The 12026-nt window shown below is 46.0% G+C and overlaps 1 protein-coding gene across 1 annotated transcript in view; it reads left to right on the forward strand.

The window, feature by feature from the left end:
- The window catches only part of MYZAP (myocardial zonula adherens protein), a 101176-nt gene that overhangs the window by 29337 nt on the left and 59813 nt on the right, over nucleotides 1-12026 (forward strand). The window contains exons 7-10 of the mRNA XM_065871734.1: nucleotides 2965-3090; nucleotides 4070-4198; nucleotides 8803-8882; nucleotides 10554-10659. Of these exons, the coding sequence (XP_065727806.1) occupies nucleotides 2965-3090; nucleotides 4070-4198; nucleotides 8803-8882; nucleotides 10554-10659 (441 nt within the window). The remainder of the gene's footprint in view (nucleotides 1-2964; nucleotides 3091-4069; nucleotides 4199-8802; nucleotides 8883-10553; nucleotides 10660-12026) is intronic.

A 12026-nucleotide genomic window follows, 5' to 3' on the forward strand; every position in this document is an offset into this window, starting at 1 on the left:
ACCAGAGTATGTTCAGGAGTGAGAGGAGGTGCTATTAAGAATTTAGTTAGGGGAACAAACTGGGCCACGTGGTCCCCTACCTATGGGCTGCCTCAGGGACAGCTGATGGGGAGTACAGGCCACCACACTGTGTAGCCTCTGTGATGGCTGCCCCACAGGCTGTGCCATCACCACCCACTTGGCCAAACACCACCACCTGGGAAGGGAGAGGGACCAGAGAGCTACACAGTCGATCAGCTCCTCTTTGCTTTCACTTCAAACAGGGAGGCTCTTCTACTTTTTCATATATTGTATTTCTGCGTAAGAGGTACTTTGGAAAAAAAGGTGTTTGTTGCTGAAAAATTCTGAAACGACTGGAGTCTTTTCCTCAATGTAGGATCTCTATGCAGTCATTCATTCCACAAATATGTACTGAGTATCTATCTACTCTCTGCACCTGTGCTCTTCATCCATGTCTGTTCCAGAGGTGCTGTGGTGTCAGGGAGACCAAACCTCTAAATCCAGTCCGCAATTGCCTGTCGTAGAGACTAATGCTTTACTTCACCCAACCCCACACCCCCCAAATTACAAAAGTGACAGGACTCAGAGTATTTCATGTGCCCTGGATGCAGCGTAAAGAGGACGTGAGGGACAGAGCCCATTCTAGAAGTGGAGATGGGGTGCAGGACACGCTGGGTCTCTTTCAGCTAATGATAACCTCTCTTCAGGATTTCCCATTTTGTGGTTTCTTGGTACCAAAACTTGCCTAGAGATGAGAGGGGAGATTGAGAGGGCATCAAGAGAGACTTTTGTCCAGTCTTGGGAGTAAACATCATGTAGCCTAGCCGGGTTGTAGTACACCTTACTTATCCAGAGGTTACCTACCCAGCTAACTCAGCTCTCTTAAACAAGCAGTAAGCTGGAAGGAAGGGACGCAAACAAACCTTCAGAGGCATAAAATCAACGGCCTGAAGTTCACAGGTGAGGGCAGGGCCAGGGAAGAAAGGAAACACCAGCCACTCCCAACATAAGCCTGCTTGCCCACGGCTCTACTTTTTCTCATCTCCTGTGCAAGCCCCCAGGAGCCCCCAGCTAAGGTCCCCCAAACCAGATGGGAATGTTTCCAAACACAACATTTGGAAAAGCACAAAGGTATGGAAAGGATGAGTCCAGATTTCTTATATGAGCTTAAGTGTTTCCTAGAGACTGATTGGCCTGTGCAACTAATGGGATGGCTTCAACTCCATGTGGGCAGCTTCTCTTCAAAGGCCTTCCTGCTTTTCTGACTTAAAAATTTTTTAAAGTAATGTATGTACCTGGGGAGAAAAGTCAAACAATATGAAAGGTAACATAGAGTGCATAGCCTGCACCTTTCTACATTCCTACCAGCCATGTAAGAGGATTCCAGTTTCTCCCCATCCTTGCCAACACTGGTTACTCTCTTTTATTGGTTCATCCTCGTAGGTGTGAAGCTCATTGTAGTTTTGCATTTCCCTGATAACTAATGATGTTAAGCATCATTTCTTGTGCTTATTGGTCATTTGGGTATCTTCTCTGGAGCGTCTCTCAGATCCTTTGCCCATTTTAAAATTGGGTTATTTATATTTTATTATTGAGTTGTAAAAATTCTTCATATATTCCAGATACAAGTTATTAGATCAATAATTTACAAATATTTCCCCCCACTCTAGGTGTTACCTTTTCAATTTCTTGATGCTATCTTTTGAAGCACAGGAGTTTTTAATATTGAATATTGATGAAGTCTTATTTATCTCTTTTTCATCAGTTATGCTTTTGGTGTCATATCTAATTTTAATCAAAGGTCACAAAGATTTGCCTTATGGTTCTCTTCTAAGAGTTTATAGTTTTGGCTTTCACATTTAAGCCTTTAATCCATTTCGAGTTAATTTTTGTATATGGTGTATTAGGGATCCAACTTCATTTTTTTGTATGTGACAAATCCGATCATCCCAGCACCATTTGTTGAAAGGTCTGTTCTTGTCCCAGTGAGTGATCTTGGTAGATAATTGTTTAAATTTTAATATTTGTAACAGATAAATTATTTACTCGGTTTCAAAGTTAAATCTACAAAACAAAGAAATAGAACATCAATATCTGTAATCTCCTCTTTTCTCTTTAACTCCCTCCTTCCTCCTATAGCAAACCTTTTTACTTTTTAATTTTGTAGGACTCTGACCCAACTCTAATAATGTAGTGGTCTTATTTTCAGCCTACAGTAGAATAGTGAAGAATTTAAAAAGCCTATCTTTCTGAGGCCAATCAGAGTGTGGATATATTAACTAGAGAAAAAGGTTTGTTAAAACTGATAGAATAAAAGATGATAGGGCTTCCCTGGTGGCGCAGTGGTTGAGATTCCGCCTGCCGATGCAGGGGACACGGGTTCGTGCCCCGGTCTGGGAAGATCCCACGTGCCGCGGAGTGGCTGGGCCCGTGAGCCATGGCCGCTGAGCCTGCGCGTCCGGAGCCTGTGCTCCACAACGGGAGAGGCCACAACAGCGAGAGGCCCGCATACCGCAAAAAAAAAAAAAAAAAAAAAGATAAAATTTCGGGAGCAAAAGAACATTAGACAGGAAGAGTCATTGAAGAAAGAGGTAAATAAGACACTGGAGCATGATACATTTTAGAGAATTCAGTTTAAAAGTGGCTAAATTGGGGGGGCAAGGTTGACATTTAGAGAGGTACGTTTCTGCCTTTTGAAAAATTCACTCCTGTGGAGCACCTTTTCCAGATAATATCAAGTAAATTAGTGTAAGGGGCCACTTTAATTTTCTCTGCACCTGCTCACCCCTTTTCCTTCTTCCTTCTACCTCTTTCCCCGTTAGTTCCTGCTGCCTCTGTCTCCTGCAGAGCCCTGGGGCATGGGTCCACTCCCCCGTGAGTCCACACTTGATACCTACAGAGTGAAAGGTGTGGATTCCCCCTGAGCCCACCAGAGTTGTAGCTCTGAACTGAGTCTTTCTGCAGGTGGAATCCTCCCAAGAAGCCAACGCAGAGGTGATGAGAGAGATGACCAGGAAGCTGTACAGCCAGTATGAAGAAAGGCTGCACGAAGAGCAGCAGAGGCACAGTGCTGAGAGAGAGGCGCTCCTGGTGTGTTACGTGCTACCTGCTGATGGGATAGCAGGGAGTTTGGGGTGCATTATTGTTGGTGAGCTTTACGTGGTAGGGTTTGTGCTCAGAGGTGAGTTAGTGGACTCTAACGTGGGTGACGGGTCAAGGAATTTATTATTTGCCGGTTCACTGCTCTCCCTTCTCCTTCCCTTCCTTTACTCACCACCTTCCCTGCTTGGAATAGTCCTCAATCACCACTTTCTCTAGCTGGTCTGACCGTTTGCCAGCATCCGAGCAGATCCTGGGCTTACCTGCAGCCACGCCCTTTCTCACTCCACTTGCTCTTCCTTGCCCGTCCTCCATCCTACCTATGCTCCCTGAAAGCCCTGAAGATGCCAGCATCTCCACGAATGAAGTCTTTCCCAGTCACACACCTGCAAGTGTCCTCTGTCCTTGGGAAACCCACGGTTTCTCTGCTCTTTGCCATGGAATTCTCTTGTCCCTGTTATTGGAGCCGAGCTGTATGTCTCACATCTTGGCTTCTCTAAAAGAGCATAAATTCCTTGAAGGCAGGGAGTCCATTCTGCCTTACCTTGTGTCCTCACAGTCTTAATACATGTGCTGGCTGATTGACTGAGTTGGTGGTTTGCAATATGGGAGAAAGATCTGAGCATTCTGCATTCAATTCCAGATCCAGCCCTAATTCCGTTTAGGTTGTGTGACGCTCTGAGCACCTAGTCAGGGGATAAATAACATTTGTAGGCTCTTTTTAGACATAAAGAGTCAAGGGGAAAAAAAGGAGGAAAAATAAGTAGGCCCATTAAAAAGCCATGCAATGTGTCTTTATTCATGGGTGAGAACCAGAATCATGGAATTTGAGTTCATGATCTGTGAGACACTTCTAGGCCCCCAGGTCATGCTTTTAAAGAGACATGATGATTTAGCCAGGCCTGAGCTGTTTGGACCCTGATTGGAGGCTACTACACGCTCTGCTGAGGGGAGTGCGTTTCTTTTGCAGGAAGAAACCAATAGTTTCCTGAAAGCCATTGAAGAAGCCAATAAAAAGATGCAAGTGGCAGAGATCAGCCTAGAGGAGAAGGACCAGAGGATCGGGGAGCTGGACAGGCTGATTGAGCGCATGGAGAAGGTAACACAGCTTGGGGCCCGGGTCCCCCTCGCCCAGCCTCCCTTGCGGTGCAGCAGTTCCCCTGCAGGCCTGCCCCAAAGTATGAGAAGCCCTCACCACTTGATCCCTCTCACCCCTGCAATTTGTGACTTGAAAAAACCAAAGAGAAAACTGTAAAAGAAAGTATAAGGAAGTCCCACAAAGTTCTAATTTTTCCCATGGTGAAAATTTTGATGCTTCAAAAAACATTACGTACAAAATTATTTTACAGAAACTAATATTTTAGCAGCCCTGCTTTGCTGGGGCCCCAAGTATGAACTTAGATTACTTGTTGAGCAGGCAAGCCCTATTTCGACGTTACGGCGACAGCCCAAGCCCTGCCTGGGTCTGAAGCGTTCGCTTTTCTCTGACACTCTGTGTCGGAGCGGGGGACACTGCCTTTCTCTGTGGGTTTGAGGGGGAGGGCTGCAGAAGGCAGGAGCTCTGCCCGGATAATGAGCCAGTCTAGAGAAAGGGAAGAGGGAGCCTGCAAATTAGGCAGGAAGTGGAGAAACGGGAAGGAGGGGTGGGAGAGAGGAAAGAGAAAAAAGAGAGAGAAAGGGCGGGTGACCTTTAGCAGGTGACGGCGTGCTGCTGGGGGAGGGGGTAGTTGAAGGCTAGGGCTGTGGCTGCTTCCTGGAAAGTGGCTCTCTCGTGGCATGGGTTTGCAGAACAGCCCTGACCAGCCAAGACCTCACCCACCAGCATCCTGTAACTCACTCACGCTGGATGCTGAGAATCCCCAGGCTGACGATGGCAGGAGGGGGAGTGACTGTGAGCAGGGTCAACAACTGGGCTCCCGGGTGATTCTGAGAAGAGGGCCGACCCGTGGTGTCTGCGGCATGATTCCCTCCACCGTCCCCTGTCAAGGGAGGCGTAACCAGCTTGGGAACAGCCTTAAATGCAGTACTGTGGAGCTTCGGGGCTGGTGGGGGGCTCCTGTTTTGGGTAACATCTTTTTTGGGGAGGGACTTGGGCAAATAGAGAGTCAATTACAATTTCGCCTCCACCCTCTGGGAAAGCAGAATCCCATGTGGTATTGAAGAGCGGGTAAGTGGCATAGTTAGGGCTAACGTCAGCATTGGCTGGAGGTGGCAGTCATAAGGATTGGGCAATGAGGGCATTTTCTAGAACGTGGGTGAGCTATCTCCCACGTCCCCACTCTCCTACAACAGCAGACGGTGCTGGTTAAAGCACACACTCCCCATGGGTGACAGACTGTCCTGCAGCAAGCAGAAGCCAGGTGAGCGGGCAGCACGGGGAGATGTACAGACAGACTGTCCGTGTGCTGGTTAAGAATATGGGTTTTAGGATCAGGCAGACCTAGGGTTTGAGTCTTGCCTCTCTTTCTCATTGTGGGCAGTTACTCGACTTTTCCAAATTCAGTTTCCTCTTCTGTAAAATGCTGACAATAGTAATTCTTATTCTTAGGCCTTCTGTGAGGAGTACACGAGAAAAATCCGTGCCAAGTGCTCAGTGCAGTGCCTGGCGTATATAAAGTCGGGGCTCACAAATGTGTGGCTCTGATTTTTATGTTGTTACTTGTATAAATGTCTGCCCCTGGTGTCAGCTTCTTTTTCAGCTGGACCTGTTCTATAGCTGAGTGTCTTTATACCCTTGCGATTCTGAAAGTTCCTAGCTTTTTCCCACTGATGTGCACGTGCAGCCCGGGTGAGGGCCGTATGGCTGGGGGCCAGGCTGGTGTTGGTAAGGCCGGCCGTCCCTGCCAGCGTTTGTGTGACACAAAATGTTCCCCACATCCTCTTGGCTTTTTCTTTAGTGCTTGAAAATCTATTGTCTTTCCTCTTAATCTTTCCCAGTTAAGCTAGCGAAATGCTTGCTTTATTTAGCTAAGATTAGATTACCCATTTACTGTTTTTCCCCCTTCAGGGATAAATCTGGGACAGCAGGAACTGTGCCAGATCTCTGTCACACAGGATGTGGACAGCATGCCCACAGAGTTTGTATTCCTGTTCTCACCTATTTTTGGATTTTTCTCGAGGACAAACCATGTCCTTTTGAATGGCTTCTGTGCCGTATCCCTTAGTTTACTGTTCTCAGCATTGCGTCCCAAACACCTTTTTTTCCTGATCGGTAGAAGTCTTGTAAGGAGTGTGTTCTATCAGAGACCCTTCTGCAGAATAGATAATATTCTATGCCTTGATCTCAGTGGTGGTTTCACCAGGTAATGTGTATACAAATGTATTGATTGTGCAATACTCAAGATTTGTACCTCAATTTAGAAAACAATCGAATTTTAAAGTATGCTGTAAGTTAGGCCTTGCCCTACTTTAAGACAGCTTTCTGGGGAGCCTGAGGGAAAGCTCGCTTGTTAAAGAGTCATCATCATTTCAGGGCTAATGTAAAACTTCCAGCCAGTGGCAGAACCCGTGGGGCCAGTAAGAATGTGCATTTGCTGTAGAGATTTAAAAGCAGTAATAAAACCCCACTGAAAAGTCGGTCTTCCTTCATTATTCTAAGGACATCGGTGATAACACACGCTTCCTCCCGTGGTGTACTGCTCCCCAGCTCTGGTCTACCTTTGGTGTGCCACTGCTTACAGCTTCAGAAGTTGAGGGGGCTACAGTTTCAAGGATCCGCTTTGAATATTTGGTGGAAAAGACGTTTGGAATGTGTATAAGTAGCCAGAGCTTGTTGGGGAGAACTTCTGAGGTTAAAGATGAGGCACGGCCATACTTAGAGAAGGACCTAAAGTAGAATAGTCTCCTCCCAATTAATGAGCAGAATTTTTTTTTTTTTTTTAAACATCTTTATTGGGGTACAACTGCTCCACAATGGTGTGTTAGCTTCTGCTTTACAACAAAGTGAATCAGCTACACATATACATATGTTCCCATATGTCTTCCCTCTTGCGTCTCCCTCCCTCCCACTCTTCCCATCCCACCCTTCCAGGCTGTCACAAAGCACCGAGCTAATATCCCTGTGCCTTGCGGCTGCTTCCCCCCAGCTATCTACCTTACTACGTTTGTTAGTGTGTATATGTAATGAGCAGAATTTGATAAACTTCATTGTAAGGAAATTTATTATACTCTCATCTGTAACATTTCTAGGGCAGTTTTGGTTGTGGTGGGCACTACATTTTTATTAATATTTTCCACTTTGTTCAAAGAAATGTGTCCAGATTTTATATTACTTTTTAAAAAAAATATTTGTTTGGCTGCGTTGGGTCTTAGTTGCGGCACGCGGGATATTCATTGCAGCGTGCGGGATCTTTTGTTGCGGGGCGCTGGCTTCTCTCTAGTTATGGCACGTGGGCAGTAGAGCACACGGGCTTAGTTGCCCCGCAGCATGTGGGATTTTAGTTCTCCGACCAGGGATCGAACCTGCATCCCATGCATTGGAAGGCGGATTCTTAACCTCTGGACCACCAGGGAAGTCCCTTATATTACTTATTTTAGGTAAACTTCTAAATTTATATACACACACACACACAGCAAAGTGTACAAATCTTAAGTGCACAGCTTGATACATGAATTGGTTTCCTATTGAAACTGTAACAGTTTACCACAGTTAGAGGCCTAAAGCATCATGGATTTATCGTTTTTAGTTCTGGAGGTCAGAAGTCCTAAAATCAATGTGTTGGCAGGGCTGGCTTCCTTTTGGGAGCTCTAGAGGAGGATCCATTTCCTAGCCTTTGTTCCCTTCTAGAGACTGACTATATTCCTTGGCTCATGGCCCCATCCTCCAGCTTCGAAGCCAGCAAGCATTGTAGCATCTCCTAGTCTTTGTCTGTTTCTGACTCTAACCCTACTTCTTCCTTCTAATACAAGCCCAACTAGATAATCCAGGATAACCTCCCCATTTTCAAGACCATTAACTTAATCACAGCTGCAAAGTTCCTTTATCCATGTAAGGCAGCATATTCACAAATTTCAGAGATTAGGATGTGGACACCGTTGGGGGACTGTTACTCTGATTTTCACAATGTAGTTTTACAAGTGAACACACCCGTGTACACAAGATCCCAGTTAACTTACAGGATATTACAGGATTCCAGACCCTCTTGATGATTCAGAAAATAATCCCAAGAAATTGGTAGTATCACAGGCCACTGATTTAGAGTATTGATTAACATTATTTAGAACCATAGATTTTCACAAGACATCTGAGCCTGGGCTGACGAAATGCTTTAAAAAATAAATAAATAAATCTTGGGGCTTCCCTGGTGGTGCAGTGGTTGAGAGTCCGCCTGCCGATGCAGGGGACATGGGTTTGTGCCCCGGTCCAGGAAGATCCCACATGCTGTGGAGCGGCTGGGCCCGTGAGCCATGGCCGCTGAGCCTGTGCGTCCGGAGCCTGTGCTCCGCAACAGGAGAGGCCACAACAGTGAGAGGCCCGCGTACCGCAAAAAAAAAAAATCTCAGCTGGCTTTATCCAGGATATTCATCTGTAAACACACACCAGTAAATTTGACATTTTGAGCTTTGTTTGGACCCTGGCAAGTGGGTGTATAAAACCCATGGGTGTCACATAGACTTGAATTCATTAGTGCTGCAGTTGCTTGCTGTACATTCTCCAGCCAACTTGGGATCCACAGATTAAATATTAGTGTCTGTCTGTTTTAGGAACGCCATCAACTTCAACTCCAGCTCCTGGAGCATGAAACAGAAATGTCAACGGAAATTACCAATTCTGACAAAGAAAGGTAAGATGTAATGCCCTTTATCTTTTTATTTTTTTAAATTTTTATTTTTTGCGGTATGCGGGCCTCTCACTGCTGCGGCCCCTCCCACTGCGGAGCACAGGCTTCAGACGCGCAGGCCCAGCGGCCCATGGGCCCAGCCGCTCCGCGGCACGCGGGATCCTCCCGGACCAGGGCACGAACCCATGTCCCCCGCATCGGCAGGCAGACCCCCAACCGCTGCACCACCAGGGAAGCCCTACCCTTTATCCTGTAATGGATTTAGATGGTGGACCTGCTGTGTTTTTGTGGGCTCACTTGGTCCTTGCCTTGTCATTCGTTTGGTCATCACCCATTGCAGACTGATACATGCAAAACATTGGACTGGGAGCTTCCAACGTGGAGCTTCCAGCCACATCTTACAACCCAGGGCTGGTTGTCAGTGCAGTGGAACACGTCAAAGCCTGTCACAAGCACCAGCGTTCAGTCTATAAATGTTCTCCATAACCTTGAGTTCCACAGGATGCACCTTGTTGATGAGAAAACTCAAGAGTGACTAATACCATTGCCATGGAAACTTAATTTTACAATGTCTTTGTTTCCAAACATTCCTCAGTGAAACCTTGCCTTGTCCTCTGGCTACGAGTGTATAAAGCCCTGCATGGGAAATGCAGGAGCAGTCCACGGCCTCTTCTGGAAACCAGAAGGCAGCGAGGCCACGCACGGCCCTCTAGTGAAGGAAAACAAGGTTGGGATGCTTTGAGCATTTGAGCAAGTTACTTAACAACCCTGAGGTTGTTTGCTTCTCTATAAAACGGGAATTCTTTTTTCAAGTGGGGAGAGTTGTAATGAGGTGAAGAGTGCCCATCTCATTGGGGTATTATTGTGAGGGAACTGCTGGGTGTACTGCCTGCCACATAGTATGTGCTGAAAAGATACCTGTTCTCTTCCTCTTGTGCAACTTCAGAGTTTGCAGAGTTCTAGGGATCTTCCCTAGTCTTTAACATAGTGCTGAGGAGGGACCTGGCAGAGATGGGAAGTGGTAAGCAGACCACCAGACCCTTCATCCGTGTTCCAGTCCAGGGGCCCCAAAGGACTGTAGAGTCCATCTGCTGGTTCCTTTGGTTTATTTGAACCAAGTAAAGTCTGAGGATAATTTGTGCTTTTATTTTTTTAAGTATGAAATGTTTTATGAGGTGGTCTGCTCTGTTTTGATGGAGAGAGGGTCTTACAGCATCTTTCCCATTTTCTCAAAATAAATGATGTATGGAACAACTGTAATTCCTGACTTTCCAGGGCTCTGCCAGTTGATTTCAGATATTTTGTTGTGTTGCTAGATTCTTCTCCTTCTCTGTTTTCCTAATCGTGGTAATTACTGGATGTTCCAATGCTGTATTAACCCAAAAAGAAAAAGCCTCTCATATCTGTAAGTGGTGCAAAAGAATTCTCTCTCAGCCCCTGGAAAGTGTAGTAACTGTCCTTATACAGGATAAAACTTGCAAGTGGGAACTTGAAAAACGGTCCTATCTTCCTTCTACGGTGGGGTGGTCAATTGGTGGTTAATAAACTAGGATACACACAAAGTAGGAAGAGTGCGTCTTGTTCTGGGCAATATTCCCTTCAAGCGGTGACTCTGGGTGCTGCCCTTGTTGCTTTGCTTGAGGATTCACTTGCTCTTTCTTCTATTTGTATTAGGTATCAGCGGCTGGAGGAGGCATCGGCCAGCCTCCGGGAGCGGATCCGACACCTAGATGACATGGTGCATTGCCAGCAGAAGAAAGTCAAGCAGATGGTTGAGGAGGTAAGCCCCTGTCAAAGGGCTTGGGCCCGGGATTGCTTCCTGTGGTGGGAACACTTCAGCCCTAGAGCCAGATACGACTCTCAGCTCCATCTTCTGTGGCTCACAGTGAACTAGCTCAGGCCACTGCCATCTTGGCCCAGAGGAGAAGGTCCTCATATGTCCCCTGTGGACTGGTGATGATCCCTCTAAAAGAGGGCCGTCCCCAGATGAAAGGGTTACAGTTAAGAAAGCTGGAAGGTGCGATTCATAAGCTCACTCACCTACACAGGACAGCAGTACCCTTTATGGGTGCCTGCAGCTCAGGGACCAAAGGGTGTGACAAGAACAGTTCACTTCAGCTCAGGCCTCTGCACCCCGGGACCTGCCTGCCTATCCCCTGCTTCTGCTCTTGTCCTTTCTCCACGTCTGGTGTGTCTCTGTCATCCCCTTTCCCTGTCTGTCCCTTCTTCTTCGTTTTTTCTCTTTTCTACTATTCTTTATCTCCTTAGCTGTCTATGTAACATGAAAGCAAGTTTTAGGCTTACTGTATGCTGGACATAGTTTACTATCCTGTTTTTCTAAATGAAAAAACAGGTAAGTTGAACTTTTATGTTTCTTTAAGAGGAAAAGAGTTTCTTTTAACTTGTGTCACTGTACCTGTCTCTCTCATGGTGATGCTCCATAGGAGAAAGTCCATGCTGTGTACAGCTAATCACATATTAGTGTATTTTTCTTGCTCGATTAAAAAATCAGATGGAACTAAGAACAGTTAGTACTAACAAGGTGATAAGTATTCCCTAGGGACTAATTCTCTAACTTGCAAAGAAAAGGTTTCAATTTAATTAAACATTTGGTTGGCAGTGGAAAAACTGGAAAAAAATTTATATTAAGCACAACTCTGAACATTTATCTGTTAATGTATTATTAAAATTTAAAGTATATCTACTTCTAATAAATAATTTACACATATGATAGATAAATAGAAGATTAAACGTACATCTTTTTTTTTTTTTTTTTTTTTTTTTGTGGTGCGCGGGCCTCTCACTGTTATGGCCTCTCCCGTTGCGGAGCACAGGCTCCGGACGCGCAGGCTCAGCGGCCATGGCTCACGGGCCCAGCCGCTCCGCAGCATGTGGGATCTTCCCGGACCAGGGCATGAACCCGTGTCCCCTGCATCGGCAGGCAGACTCTCAACCACTGCGCCACCAGGGAAGCCCTATCTTTTTTATTAATCCCTAAAATGTTGGCGCTATGAGTGTAGTTAAGATCAGGCAATTGTGAGGATGGGGAGGGACACCTTTTTTTTTTTTTTATTGTGTGTAGGGTAAACGTACACATTAGATAAAATCTGCTCCCAAATGAGAAACCCAGTCACACGGTGTGATTGG

This window comes from Phocoena phocoena, chromosome 2, assembly GCF_963924675.1.
Source record: "Phocoena phocoena chromosome 2, mPhoPho1.1, whole genome shotgun sequence".
Lineage (NCBI taxonomy): Eukaryota > Metazoa > Chordata > Mammalia > Artiodactyla > Phocoenidae > Phocoena > Phocoena phocoena.